We start from the raw sequence: 15,523 nt of genomic DNA on the forward strand, positions 1-15,523 counted from the left end.
TATGCAGATTACAGAAATTGTAGATCTTACTATACAAGCAGATTTGAAAAACTGGTACGTGTATTGCCAAGGGCATAGTAGCCACAGAATATTGGGAAGAATTGTGGTTTTACAAAATAATGTCCAAAGGCTGGACATTATATTTATATTTCTATATTATTATATTTCTATAATACTGCAGGGGTCTTGATAGAAAATTTTTATGCTCAAGACCATTACTGTTAGAAAACAGACCACAGAGTAAGAGTCTTATACAAATCACTTTTCTGTCTTTATCTTTCAATAGGTGGTGAGATCTGCTGAAGAAGCTGCTTCCATGCTGGCCACTTCCATTAGCCCAGATCAGTGCATCAAAGTTCTCTGTCCAATTATCCAAACTGCAGATTACCCCATTAATCTGGCTGCAATCAAAATGCAGACAAAAGTTATAGAAAGAGTATCTAAAGAAACCCTTACTCAGCTTTTACCAGAGATTGTGCCAGGTCTAATACAGGTAAGGGAAGAGGAAAGAAGCAGCAAAACAGACTAATAAAAAGAAACTGTATACATAGGAGCTGCAAAGACTTTTAAAAAATAGTACCACTTGGTTCTTATAAAGGATTTCACTTGTCTGATAGTTGATGGCTGCCTTGACCCAAAATACTTTCAATAGTGGGAACAATCTCTTTGATTAGTAGGGAGCTAAATTATAACCATGATTAGGACTCAGGAAATTTCAGTAGGATAAAAAGTCCTGGTTATAGGTAAGCTTGGTAGATACTTCCAGTTCTAAGATAGTTCTTTGTTGTTTGTACCTTTTTCCAAGTTACATAATTTGATGTGAAATTGTCCATGTTTTATTTGTGTATAATTGTAGGGTTTCATCAATGGGAGCTTTTAGGAGGCAAGAGGAAAGAAGCAATTTTATGAAGTTAAATAAAATTAGAAGAATATCCAAGTTTTCTCTTCCTTGGTCTTTAAAACTGAAATTTTTACCACCTTTTTATCATATCAAGAGCCAAAATACATTAATTTCCTTCATGGATCAAGACTCTTTAGAGTTGGCAGCTGCAGTCTGCAGATTTCTGCCTTTAATGAGTGTGATCCAGTCATACATCTGCAGGAAAATAGAGTCAGAGAAGGGGCCCTCTGGGAAGGAAGTCTGAGTGAGACAGCCAGGTGCATGGAGTGATAGTAAAATGGCAAAAACAACAAAAGTCACGGAAGAATGAGATGGGGGTTAACAAAAGTCTAGCTGTTAAGAGAGTTCTTCATTCAGAGCCAGGAAGCTCCAAATTGGGAGTGGTCTTCTGCTTTAAGTATAATCTAGAAAGGCTCTCTCATGTGCTCACCTGTTGCATGGCAGCAGCTCTGTTTTCAGTGTAACTTATGAACAGGACTGTGTGGGTTTTAAATTCACCCTAGAAAATGATTATCAATGGTTATTAATATGCAGCCTGCTTTTTAACTGCATGCTCTGTGTGTTTGGTTTTTTGTTGGAATGCTTTGTTGGGTTACACTGGCTTTAATTTCCCATAGACTTCAATGTATTTATTATAATAAATAGCTTTCTGGGGATTTTAATCATTAACTGATAAGGTATTAAGGTTAATTTTCTTGCTTTCTAGGGTTATGATAACTCAGAGAGCAGCGTTCGTAAGGCATGCGTTTTCTGCCTTGTAGCCATTCATGCAGTAATTGGTGATGAACTAAAACCACATCTCAGTCAACTCACTGGCAGTAAAGTAAGTAGAAGATATGGGTCAAAGAAATCTTGGCTCATAATTGCATCTATGAGTTTGCATTTTGGTTGCCATTGCCAGAAAGTTTCAAAGAAGTGTATAGAAGTTGAAAGAGAATATCAATTGTATTAATACAGCTTTGCTGTAAAATATTCCAAACTGAGAGTCCACAGGTTTTTTATATGCAAGTGTGCAAACTTTTGCATAAAGATCATTACTAAACTGTGTTTCTTACTACTTTTTAATGCAGTCAGTTTCTTGTATGCTGGTGGCAGTGATTATGGCTGTATTCAGCAGGCTTTCCCTACTGGTGTTTCTTGTCTTTGTTTTCATGCAAGTTGTGATTGAAAAACAAGGAACATAGTATGTCCATGCTACATACAGCAGTTCCATTTATTCTTCCTCCTTGTAATTTTGCTTTTACCAGTCTTTACAGCATCTCTAATTTGAAATAGTAAGAACCAGTCTCTGGTCCTTTTTGTTTCAGGATATTTATGACTTCATTGACATCTTTTTCATGCAGTTTTTTGCATCTAAACAGCTATATGTTAGTTGTGAATCTTTTTGTCCTTGGGAGTAAAACAGGACAATTAATTTTGTGTGTCTGTGAATAAGACAGTTCAATCTTTAAAATAGTCTCTGGCAGTGATCATATTTAAAGTGACTCTAGACAATAGTGGAAGCTTTAGTACATACCAGCATTAGCATTTCTGACTAGAGGCTTAAACCTCAGCAGTAACTTAAAAGATAAAGGAACCCAAACCACTACCATATTTAGAAAAGCATTATAATTGGAGGAAAATATTCCATCTGTCTTAATCTAGCTACCTGATATAATATTCTTTATATCCTTAGAGAAGCTTGAGCAGTTTCCTTGTGTCAAATTTTACTCGTGATTGATGTTTTCATTGTCATGTATGTTCCTTTTGAGTACCTGTGTACAGTATAATTTTGCTTTTAGGGAAAAGATAAAGGATTAATGTCTTATTTTGTTGTACCATTCCTGTAGTCAGTCTGTATAGCTTGCAAATACTAAACAGAATTAATTTCTGGCTTAAATTTGCAGATGAAATTATTGAACCTTTACATCAAACGTGCACAAACAGGCTCTGGAGCAGGGGATACAGCAGCAGATATGTCTGGACAAAGCTAATGAAGCTGACAAGAGTTAACCAGGTCTCCTAAAGCAAGGGCAAGGCCCTCTTCAGTGAAAGGAAAATCTTTACATGCAACTTCTGGAACTTTTTTCTTGTTTTGTTTCCCCCCCCCCCCCTTTCTTTTGTTATTTTTCTTTTGTTTGGGGTTTTGGTTTTTGTTTTTTTTTTTCCTTTAACCAATGGCTGTCCTCAGCCTGCATGAGACTGTTGCAATAGAATTATTCCAAATCTAAGGAAAAAACAGTATTAACATCAGTTGATCAAAGCAGAATAAAAATTTTAAATAATCTTATCCATCAGTTACCCTGTTCATAATCCTCTGTGTCTTCCCATTAACTTTTGCCAGTGTTACTGTATTAAAAAAAAAGATTTTTTTAATGCTAATTAAAAAGGTATGCTTTAAGCTTCAGAAGTTAAAATATAAATTCTGTTGCTTTTCTTCAGCTGCAGATAACATTACTTTTTTATTGCTATTTTGTTTGAGCATCATGTCCTTTGCTAGAAACAAGAAGTGATGTGAAACAAGGCTGAACTAGTCTGAACTGCAGTGAGACTCGTTCACTGTGTTGGTGGTTCATCATCTTATTTACAGCTTGTTTGGGATATTCTGGAGATTGAGAAATATGCCTATAAAAAGAAAGCTGGATCGATCCAGTCCTGTCACAGTGATATTGTTCATTGGTTGTATGTTTGTTGCATAAATAAGAATTTGGTGTGCGCGGCAGAGGACTGGTACAACCAGTACCTCTTAATGTGGGAGCCAGCCCTGCCAGGGCAGCACTGCACTGCCGAGCTGGTGGCAGTGTGGCAGCCTGCTGGTGAGCAGCAGAGTTCATGGTCACTTGATGGACGTGAACCATCCTTGTCACCTTTCGTTCTTCAAGCAGGATGCTTCAGAATGGAGTGCTCTGCCCAAGCATGCTCAGTATGTATTTATCTTTATCACTAGAATGTTTCCTCTCAACCTAATTGCTGGAACAAGTAGTCTTGTATTGTAACTCACATGGGATCTCATGACAACAGTGCAGAAAACTATTTATTCCTTACCTTCCGAAAAGCACCGAGATTTTTCTGCATTGAATTTAAACGGGGGGAGGGGGGAATAGTCACAAACGCTATGGATCTCGCCACCTGTTAATTTAAAGAAAAAGATATATTTTGGATGAGTAGGAAAAGCTGCACCAAATTATTTGCATGGTTTTCTTGAATAGCATCCTCAAGACCCATCTGGATTAAGGTGTGGAAATGTTTCAAGGGTTTGTTTTTCCATTTTTGAAAAAGAGTTAGTATATTGTGAATAATGGTTCTTTGTATTTATGAAGTTGATAATGGAAAGAGAACAAAGATAAGTAAATGTGTCCCTAAATGTTGTCTTTTCCTTTTTTTTTTCCCTTTTTTTATCCTTTTTTTCTTTTATATAAGCAGCAAGCTAATTAAGTGAGAAATGGGATGAAACAGTGCCCTTCCCAGGAATAGTGGAACTTTTTTTCCTGGCATTATTTTCCCTTTGACTGTGATTTTGTCTAGTTGATGGAAGTGTATCCTGATAAGAGAGAAAATAGTGGTGCCAAGGATGATGATCTATGCTAGGCTGAAATTCTCTCTACCTCTTCAGGGTGACTAATTTTGACTGAGCTGCTGCATATAGCACCCAGTAGAAGAACTATCTAGAGAAAAATCTTTATTTTTTTTTTCCAAATTATCACTTAATGTGTATTCAGAACTCTATTCTTCAACATTGCAGCCAAATATCATAAGAAACTACTTACATACTTTACCTGCTAGGAACCCTGAAAAACAAAACTGAATAAAAAAATATGTCAGATGCTTGTAGTTAACATGAAAGGTTGTTTCTACTTTAGTTTGAAGTGAATGCAATAGAAAGAGCTAAGATGTGGTTATTAAAGAAGCAATGCCATTGCAGAGATTTATTTGGAGGAAAAGTTGTAGAAATATATGTAAAGACTTAAATCCAAGACTGTCATAACTCGTTGCTAGCCCTTTTTAGCAGCTACATGAAGAAAATAGTATCTCCTCCTTCTTTCCTTTGTTACGTGTAACATCCTTGTTGTTTTCTACTGTTTAATTACATTGTGTATTTATAGTTCTATGCTTACCATTGTGCATATACTGGCAATAAAATGTACATAACATTACTTAAAAGATTAGCAATGTATACATTCTGGTTTTTCTGTTTTATTTGATCACATGCTATAAGAAAAATTATAAATGTGATTCATACAGCATTGGTTAAAAAGATTTATCTTCATGTTTTGTGCATCCAAATGATGTTTCTTTATATAGTTTTGTTACTAAATCTGACTTGGCATTTGAGAACATGCTGTGAATATAGGTATATTAGACAAATTTTTAAAAAATTGAATAGAATCTTTATGAAAACAGTTTCCTTCATCTAGGCAGATTTTTTGCTTATTATTTCATTTATTTGTATATGATACATCATTTACATTTTATTTTTTTAATATTTAAAAATAGTTTTCAGTTTGCAGTCTTGTAGTTCTTACATTTTAATGATACAAAGTCACATCAAAAAATTGCACGAATTCTAAGCTTAATAGCCCTGTATGTTATTCCTGCATTTTGTATAGGTAATATTTATTTTCAGAGAACCATTGCAAGATGACTGTTACTTCTCATCTTTTTGAAGATGCTATTTCATACTGAAAATATAAGTTATTGAAACATACAGTATATATTCTGGATGAAGCCTAGTTTTTTTACGTGTAAACAAAAGATATGCTTTATCCCCTATATGACAGAAAAATTTTGCTCCAGGTAGGGGGGAGGAAAATATTTACCCGAACTTTGTCCATCAGTTTTGCTTTGAAGCAGTCTTTAAATGTTTTAAGTGAAGATATCCCATGTATTAAAAATCTCAATGCTATATATTTAAATGAATATTTTACTTATGATATGACTAGTTTTGTTTCCAGCAGAGATGGGGTTGCTATCTTTGTAAAAAAAAAAAAATAGATAGAATCTATTTATATTATGTGAACCCATCAGAATGTAAGAATTTGGGAAGAAAATTATTTCCACAGCAGCCAGTTGATCAGATTCACTGCATTGCTTTTTGCCTTCATTTCCTGTATTATAAGTAGATATTAGCTCAGTTAAATTCAAGCAATGAGTAGTCATGCCTTACGTTCCTGCTGGAGGTGGTTTCTCTAATGGATTAGCATAAAGATCTGGAAAAAAATAGGACAGTTATAAGTTGCTGTTCTTTCAGACAGGGTTTCTATATGTTCCTTCTAATATCCTGTGAAGATAGGTCATTGCAGTCATTTGAGTATTGAAATGTAATTCTTAAAGGTTGGGTTTGGGCTTTAAAAAAGAGGAAGGAGAAGAAAAGCTACATGCAGAATCAGGATGGGAAATGAATATTGTGGATGTCTCAGACTTGGATGTCATTTGCTTTAAAGAATTTTGAGTAACAGATTATGTTCAGATGAAGTCTTAGCAAGGAAGTTGGGATAATAAATGTAAATTGAAAGGAGAGCTGATCATGTAAATTTTCCTGAGTTGGCTTGCTTGTTTGTTTTTGAAGATAAAGGTTGGAACAGATTGAGTTGTGTTTATTATTTGCGGTCTGAGTCACAGAGCAAAAAGAACAAACATCTGGATCCTGAAACACTTACATTTTCTTAATGGTTTCTGTCTGCGTTTAAACATTTAAGTCACAAACATACCCATGGAAAAATTCTATTGAGAATGCAGGCCTAAACTGCTCACAAGTTTGAATTTCCAGCAAAGGAATTCAAATGCTGAATGTAGTATTGTCCCTTTGGAAACAATCATAAAAGAGAAAATAATTTTGGGAAATAAATCTGTTGAATTACACTACAGTTACTCCCCATGGGAGGCGAGTGAGAATGATTCCACAGGCTGTGCTAACTTGCACTGCGTTAGGCTGGGACTTCACAAACACAGAGAAACAATAAACTTCAATATGGTGGGGATGCATAAGCAGTTTGGAACTGGAGGATTATCTGGAGAACATTATCTGTTGTTGTTCTCCCAATTAAAACAGTAAACTAATGAGTTTTGCAGTTGCAGTCTACTTCCAGGTAAGAAAAAAGTCAATACTTATACTGAGCTCACTTAAGAAAGCATCTTTAAATTCTCCCCCACCTGAGTTTTCCAGCTCATTAAATGTACGTACTTTAAAGATTTGCTTCATAATTTATATGTTTTCTTTTTTGTTAAAACGCAGAAGATTTTCAGAAATGTGGGAAGTTTGAAGAACTAATTGTGCTGGTCTGGCAAAAAAATCAAACTTCACTTACTCTTCTCCTATATTTTGTTTATGTTTCTGTGTTTTAGTGTACTTTAACAGCTCAGAGTTTCCAAGCTGTGCAGCTTGGATTATCCCAGTTAAAGAAGTTTCTTTCTTCATTTCCTGATGGGATTTTAGAATAGTAAGTGTATTTACTAAGAAATTTGCAAGCAGTTTTTGAATGCTGTGTGATTTCTGTTGAATATAAAAATTCTGTCACTGTTGATGTATTTTAGATAGATATAAGTAATCCTAGTGGAAATACTTTGATGGGGTAAGATTGGAAAAAATTATGGATGGTGAAACATGGAAAATACTTCTTTGGTGGAGAAAGGAACATACCTGCATGTAGATGTTTGATATCCACTTTTATTGGTATCAGATAGGAGGTGAAAAGGTAACTGAACTTGATCTTGGGCACCACAGTTTTACAAGTTTTCTTTTTCAGTATCCTTTCTTACCTAGATCATGATATTGTCCAGCAATGCTAATCTTTGGACCTCTGTAAACTCATATTACAGTCAGTACTGGAGATGGTTCTGATTACCTTATGTCAGGATAAATTCAGAAGCAGTGTCTGTCTCTCCAAGGAACACCTGTAGCAGTTAAAAACAAATATATAGATTTAAGTTATGCAGTAGACAGATATTCTCAAAAGTCAGCTGGACTGGTTTAGGTATTCCCTCACCATCTATTCATCTCTGCCTGTGGCAGAGCCAAGAGAATACCTTTGGGGGAGCTTCCCCAATCTGATTTGTCTGGAATAATCTCAGACTGGTCCTCCAGCAACACCAAGGGCTCACAAACCTGTGCCAGACAATGAAGGAATGTCTGTCCTGGGCTGAGAGGGTCTGCCTGTGGAGGAGGAAATACAAAAACACTCACCTCTTTCTTAGCACAGTGTGTTTAACCTGAGCACATACAGCTCATGTCAAAATACCAGGGAAGATGAAGAAACTGTTGATTTCAGCTTGGATAAACAGCTCAAGTGCAAGCCTGTAGGGAAATGGATGTGTATTCCATTTGAAATTGCAGATCAGCATGTTTTAAAACCCTTAATTAATTTATATGCTAGTCTGAAATAATACATGTGAAACGTACCTAACGGTATGCAAACAGAAAAAGCCTCTAAGCTGGAAAAATAGTGATATCTGGCATGTTACTTTGTGTCCTTTCAGCACAAATTAAACTGATGCAGATACATTTTTACACTCTAGTAAATGTCTTTTACAGATGGTTGTAGCTTTCCTAAAGAATTTCTGAGCTGTTTGATGCTGTTTTTGATCTTAGAGATGACAGCTATTGCCATGCTGGCCAACTAATCCATTGAAACACTTTCCCAAGGCAAAATTACCTGCTTTCCCTAAGGAATTCTCATACATCACCATTTATTATAGTCTGTACCTGCCCTAGAGAAGAAGTCTAAATTGGATATTACCTGATTGTTCAGAAAGTGCCAGCTTAAACTTTTTAAAACCTTACTTGAAGAGCTAATACTGTTGGAGGCTGCCTTTTCTCAGAAATCTATTAATTGGCCACTGTTTGCACCATGTAGGAAGAGGTTTTTGCATAGGAGATGGAAAAGGCAGAGTTGTTAGAAAATAAAAGGAGAGAGACATGGTGTCTATACTTAATTAAACCCCTTGTATGTTGCAGCTAATGGTCTGAAAAACCTTAATGCCCCTTTGTGATTTGTAAAGTTTTTAGGAAGGGAATTTTCTTGGAATACACAATGTCTTGCTTTCTGCTCTGGGAATTGAGAGGAAAATACTGATGTTGGAGGACTTTATTTACAAACCCAAGCCAGCCCAATGCTAGAAAATGTTAGACCTGGCAGGATACCAAAGCTACCTCAGAGCCTCAAGTAAAAGAGAGTCAGTCCATTAGGAGTGAGAAATAACCAAGCTCTGTTTTCTGTGTCAGGCAGCCTACATTGCTACAGCAGTCTGGAAGTCCAAATACTGATTTTTAGGCTACCAGACCCAGAATAGCAGAATAACAACAACTTGAACTTGTCCACCTTTACAGACTTCTGAGTCATATTAAAATAAAATGGACTCCACCCTTTGCCACCATCATAAAAACCTGCTGGCTTGAGTTTAGATTCAGGTATGATGTTAAATTAAAATACTCTCTGGTTAGTGATGCTGTCGAAATCTCAGTGCCTGCAAATGATCTCCATGTTACAGGTTTCTTTGTAGGCCATGGTCTTCCTAAAGGGCAGCAGATAAAACAGAAGAAAGCAAAGGTAATACTTGCCATGCTTCATCTTGTAAGGTGTGATGTCAGTAAGGCATTTATTCCTCAGCTCATACCTCAGCACCTTACTGCATCCTGAGATTGAGAAGTAGGTCGTGTGAGGAATATGACTATGGAGGAATAAACTACAGACCAGGAATTCCAGGCAATGCAGACTTTCTTAAAAGGGGGCAAGACCCCATGAGGAAAGCAGCATATCTTGCTGCATTCTTCAGAAGCAGCCAAATCTGTGGTTTTTGTAACAGTTGGGCATTGGAAGCAATCCATATTTCTCCTTTACATATGAAGTTATTTCTCCAAGTGAGCACTCGTGTTAAGGAGACACTGAAGCAAGTCCACAGGGTCTGCTACGTATCTGATGTATTTGATCAAAGTGCTCAGAAGGAGCTGTTGAAGCATTTAGCATGCTCAGCAGAGTTATGCATCAAGCACAGTTCTGTCAGATATCCTGTGGTGTGTTGTCTCTATGCTGGCACTGTCCTAAGACTACTACTGGAACTTGTAGTAAAAACTAAAAATGTTCATTGTGGATTTTTCCATTTCCCCTTTATTTTTGTTGGCAGGCCTGCTTCTCAAGTGTTCTGTATCACAGAAGAAGGGCTGGTAAATGCAGCAGTCCTTCAGCATTCAACAGGCCCGAATTACAACACCTAGAATATCCAAGAATCCAGATTAAAGTTGGTAGGTGGACATGAAAAGCACGTGGGGGCATTGCTGCTCATCCTTTGCTGCACTCCATGGACACAGTGCATTGCTGTTCTCAGGCTGTCAGCAGTGACCCTGTCCTTCTGCCACCTTCAGATGACCACAAACAGCAAAGGACAGGGCTGAGCCAACCCTGTGTGTCAGGAGGTGTGTGGAGAACTGCAGGGATGGATCACATGCAGAAGTTATTCCTGCTTGTTGCTGTTACCCAGCTTTGTTTAAGTTCACTGCAGTAGGAGGGAATACTCTCACTAACAAGGTGTACAGGAGAGACAGAGAAGTTGTGCTCTTAAAACCAGAGGGGCTAGAAGTGTGTGTCAGCACCTTTCACAGAGATGTGTGATGGATTCATAGCCCATCCAAGCCAGGAGTATCATCTAGACATGATAACTAAGTCACTGTTATCCAAGGTCACCCTGCATTAGGCAGCCACTGCTGTACAACCAAAAAGAGTCCAGAGACCAAATAGGATGCATCAAAATAACAATACTTTCCTCAACTCTGTTTTGGGAATGAAGTACATAGGGATTGCTTCTGCATCAATATAAAACTTTCTTCTGACTTTAAACTGAAAGCTAGTATTTTAAGCACAACAAAAATCACTGGACAGTAAAAACTTCCATTAAACAAAATTTTCAGAATAGATACTGAATTCACAGTGTCTTATATTGTGCCTGTTTAAGTTTTTAATGTGTTTTCTGTAGAACAATTTGTACCCGGTGAAAGCAAAGAGCAAAGATGACATTTAGTCATATGTAACTGTTTATAATGCCAGTATTTAAGGTCATTTGTTGTAGTTCTCAGAAGATCAATCAGAAAAATTATATGAAGAGTCTGATCACTATAAAAAAATTAGCAAGTTGAGTGATGTGTTAGGAGACTTCGTAATTTTGAATGCAACTCATGGGGAAAAAATCCAATAAAGTTATCAGGTACTATATGCTAAAGTACTTAACTTCATATCCACCCATTAGCAAAACATGAGCCTCCCCACCTTAAATTTCAGGTTGGACTTTGTATGCCATACACAAGCCTTAGGGCAAGACGTGTTTTAAATAAATAATGTCTTGTTGTTTGTGTATACAGTGCTCCTTTGCTGAGATCTGTGTACTTACTGGGCAGATCATAAAGCAAGAAAAAAAAATAGCCCCTTAACAATAAACAGTACAAGGTAAAAAACTCACCTTATTTGTCCCCAAACTTGAAGGACCGTGTAACCACATACCTTTATGTCTAGAGGTTAGTCAAGGGCAGCAGGTGTGGGTGTGGGGAATATTCAGTGTTTCACAAGGCAAAATATCACATTTAGATGTATCTTGGGAAGTTTATCCTGATTTTAAAAACTGAGTTACACTGTACTTGAAGCTGTACCCATATACTGTTCACAACAGAGATCAGTCAAAACACAAGACTCTGAATAGGACAAAGAAAAAGAACACTAAATTATTTTGAATAAAAATTAGTTTGAATAACAACTTTTTTCTACATGTTCTGTCTACTATATTCCATACGAGGAACTCAAAGCATCATGATTGATAATCATCTTGTCAACCCTTGGAGGGAAAAACAAGAGCAAAATTTCCACTTTCACAATTTTGAAATAGTTTGCATACCATGAGGGACACCTGCCACACAGGCCTTGGGACTTCTACCTTTTGTAAGAAGCAGGTACTTAGATCAGAAAAGCTGCCATTACTTCACCCTCCCTACAAACATCTCCTCGAGGCAGTCGTTTTTGGATATTATCAATGACTCACTTGTCCACATAAGGGTAATATTTGAATAATCAAATGAAGGTAAGAGATTGAATGGGCACATTTGCTGTGATGCTCCTGTTTTATTACAGCCTTCTATTGTGGTCAGGAGAGTCAAAGCTCTGGTAACAGCTGGGCAAGCTAATGACAGAGAACTGAAATCACAGATCTAAAGCTCCTGCTTGCTCTCTGCATTTGGAATACATGGGCTGAACCCAGACCTGCTGAATCTGCAATTGCTTGCCTGGGCTCCCCTGGGGTGGTTATTTTTTCAGTGACGGCACATTGTCTATCTTATTATTAAGAACAAATCTGCAGCCCTAATATATGGTGTTTGTGTTACTTAAAAACATCAAAATTCTAAAAGGGGTAGGAACCAAGTCTATGCTAAAGACAAAAAACAGATGTCTCAAATGCTTTTGCTCCCAAGTTCTGTCTTGGACTTCACAAAAAAGACTAATCAGAACTGCAGTGTTCCTTCTCATTTGCATTCTGACAAATGAGCATCTGTGAAAAGCAGTGGGCTGGTTTGGGGAGGGGGAAAAGTGTTGGACAATTTAAGCCACATGAGCTCTGTGGGATATGCATAGAGAGGTGGAAGCCATTTTGTGGTGGGGCTATTTGAGTGAAAGGGAATCTGTGGTATTACCCTTTCCATTTGCAGAAACACAAGTCACAGAACAAAACCTGCCTGCCCTCTACATGAGAAGCTTTTGTAAACCCCAGGGGAAGGTTGTGAAAGTGTTTTGTGGCATGTGTAGCTCTCTTCTTGAGAATAATCAGTGGAGATGGAAATGGAGCTTCCAAATAAATGCACTGCATGCGTTTACCTCCTTTGCCAAAATCCAGGGCTGAAGACAGAGTAGCTTTATTTTACAGTTTACTGGTTTGTGGAGCAAACTGGATACCAGGATATATATATTATTTTCCTACAGTCACTGAAATCAAAATAATTATTAAAAAAATAAAACAGATTACTGGGACATGTGCAGCCCTTTCCATCTGTGAGGATGCCCGTTTCAAGGGTGCGGTTAGAGACGTGTAAGAGGAACAATTAACCTTGAAAAGACTCATCCAGCTCTCATCCTTGCTGGACCAAAGATCAATTTGTGTACACAAGCAGATCTGTGTCATAACAGCCCTCCTCGAGGTGCTTCTGTGCCACTTAGAGGAGAATAATCTCTCAGAATCACTAAGGCAGCAGTCCCAATTCTTGTCTGCTTTCCTGGGCAGTGTTACCTGTGGGTGTTTGTTTCTCATCCCACACTTACAGTTCCTCTACTATTATTCTGTATTATTATATGCTGGGGAGATGATTCTGCCTCTTTACTCCACTCGGTGAGACCCCACCTGGAGAGCTGCATCCAGCTCTGGGTTCCCCAGCACAGGAAGGACATGGACCTGTTGGAGCAAGTCCAGAGGAGGCTACCAAGCTGATCAGAGGGATGGAGCACCTCTCCTGTTAGGAAAGGCTTAGAGAATTGGGTTTGTTCAGTCTGGAAAAGAGATGGCTTAAGGGTTACCTTACTGCAGCCTTGCTGTACCTGAAGGGAGCTCACGTGAAAGACAGAGACATTTGAGTATGTAATGACAGGACAAGGGGGAATGGATTCAAACTGAGAGGAGGCTTAGATTAGATATTAGAAAGAAATTCTTTGCAGTGAGAGTAGTGAGATGCTGGAACAGGTTGCTCAGAGAAATTGTTGCTGCCCTGTTTCTGGAAGTGTTCAAGATCAGGTTGTGTGGGACTTTGAACAAGCTGGTCCAGTGAAAGGAGTCCCTGCCCATAGTACATGATCTCTGTGATCCCTTCCAACCCAAGCCAGTCTGTGATTCATTTCTGTTTGCATTGTTTGATGTCAAGTAAATAGAGTACATTAAGAGAGAATTGTCTGAGATGCTATTAAAAAATCCTCAACCAATTATGTTTATTTGAAGCTTTTTTGGCTGCTACATATTATTATCATTTTAATATTAAATAATTCCTTTTTGTTTCCCAGAATCTTGCTCTCTGATGTCCTGATTTTTATAGCTTGTGTGTTGCCACAATATTGTAATACGTTTTACAAGTGTCTTTTTATAGAATGAGCTGGTGTTTTAAAAAAGAGCCACAAAAATAACAAAGCCACCAATGAATTACTACTATTTGTCAGTAGTCCTTCCTTTTTCAAGCAGAATGTGTGCCCTCTGCAGGTAGCTATTTTCAGATGAGGATTTTGGATGTGTGCCTCCTGTTACTTCTGAATGTCAAGATGTTTCCAAGATCAACCTGTACTATTTTGTGTGTTTTAAAATTGATACTGCAGTCCTGGCTGCAAATTCCAGCAAACAAATGGCACTGAGTGCACCAAGCAGCTGGTTTACATCTGAATATGATTTTTCCCTAAAGTGTGGGTGTGAGGAGTGGTGTTGGAGTAAATATTTTTCCTGCAATTTGACAGTGTTTTCATCATTAGGTTGGGGTTTTTTAATTTTGGTTCATGGCAAGAAGGTGACTGACTATAAGGTTGCAGTCTGCCTGCCACCAGAATGAAATGAGCAGGCAAAAAGGCTGCAATCTAAACACTGCTGAGAAGGCATCTTTCTCCCTTAGAGAGGCCTTTGTGTACTCCACCTTTTTTTTTTTCTCTGCAGTCAGTGGTGCCTATGCAGGTTACAGTGTTCAAGGTCTCTAGACTGTGTGAAGAGGGAGCTGAGTGCCTCTCTGAGGCCAAGTGCAGTGAAACAGCCCTTTCCCTGGCTCTGTAGTGCAGGGTTTGCTCACTGACACTCCAGGACAGTGTGGGGGGACAGGAGGAGAGAAGCAGGGATGCTGGTGAGCTCTGAGCTGCACTTATGCCACACTGGCAGTAGCAAAGCCCTGCAGCTGGGCAGCAGCAGGAGCACAGCCAGTCTGGGGAGCAGGAGAGCATGTGGGGAGCAGCCGGAGCCATCAGCTGCCTGCCTCTTCTGGAGGGAGGGACAAAAGGCCTGAGAGCAACCCAAGTGCAGCTGTAATCTGAATTTGAGTATTTGTTTTCTCTTTCCTATCTCCCATCACTGCAGCGACCATCTCCTAGCTGAGCACAATGCTTCACCTTCACCTCACCCCAAAATGCTTTTCTGGCACAGCCAGCCTGAACATTATCACCACCACCAGTATCCCACCAGCAACAACAGCTACCTGCGGTAAGTGAAGGATGGGGGTGACTTTTTATCATAATAATTGTGATTATAATGCTATAATACACAGGAATGCAGAGTGTATGTGCAATCTTTGCTGATCCACAAGTTGAAGCCTTCAATTAGAGCTGATGATTTGAAAGTATTTGGAGCAGTAGAATCAAAATGGTGGAGGTCTACTTTGCAGTAGTCCTACAATTTTCACAAGCTATGTCACTGTATGTGCATGCTGCTAATAGTGTTAGGAATGTTTTCCTGCTTAATATGATGTTCACAGGTATATTTGGTTTGGTTGGTTGGGATTTTTTAATTACATTTGCAGTCTGTAGATAAAACTCCCTTTATATGAAATAATACAGACTTAGAAGTACCTTGATGTCTCATATCTGCTTTGATTATTTGCTGCAGTTCAACTGATCTGTGGGACCAGGGGTTTGGTCTGCTTGTCATTTCTGTGCAAGCTAAACA

The 15,523-nt window shown here is 38.2% G+C and overlaps 2 protein-coding genes across 49 annotated transcripts in view; both read left to right on the top strand.

The window, feature by feature from the left end:
- CLASP2 (cytoplasmic linker associated protein 2) overlaps positions 1-5,046 on the top strand; it is a 146,022-nt gene extending 140,976 nt beyond the window's left edge. For all 44 annotated transcript variants that reach the window (XM_063157438.1, XM_063157503.1, XM_063157646.1 and 41 more), the window contains 3 exons: positions 287-493; positions 1,608-1,724; positions 2,788-5,046. In XM_063157438.1, the coding sequence (XP_063013508.1) occupies positions 287-493; positions 1,608-1,724; positions 2,788-2,874 (411 nt within the window). In that variant the 3' untranslated portion in view covers positions 2,875-5,046. The remainder of the gene's footprint in view (positions 1-286; positions 494-1,607; positions 1,725-2,787) is intronic.
- Positions 3,671-15,523, top strand: part of UBP1 (upstream binding protein 1) — a 50,816-nt gene continuing 38,963 nt past the window's right edge. For all 5 annotated transcript variants that reach the window (XM_063157845.1, XM_063157862.1, XM_063157853.1 and 2 more), the window contains exons 1-2: positions 3,671-3,803; positions 14,939-15,061. In XM_063157845.1, coding sequence (XP_063013915.1) covers positions 3,724-3,803; positions 14,939-15,061 — 203 coding nt within the window. In that variant the 5' untranslated portion in view covers positions 3,671-3,723. The remainder of the gene's footprint in view (positions 3,804-14,938; positions 15,062-15,523) is intronic.

Source organism: Melospiza melodia, chromosome 1 (assembly GCF_035770615.1).
Source record: "Melospiza melodia melodia isolate bMelMel2 chromosome 1, bMelMel2.pri, whole genome shotgun sequence".
NCBI lineage: Eukaryota > Metazoa > Chordata > Aves > Passeriformes > Passerellidae > Melospiza > Melospiza melodia.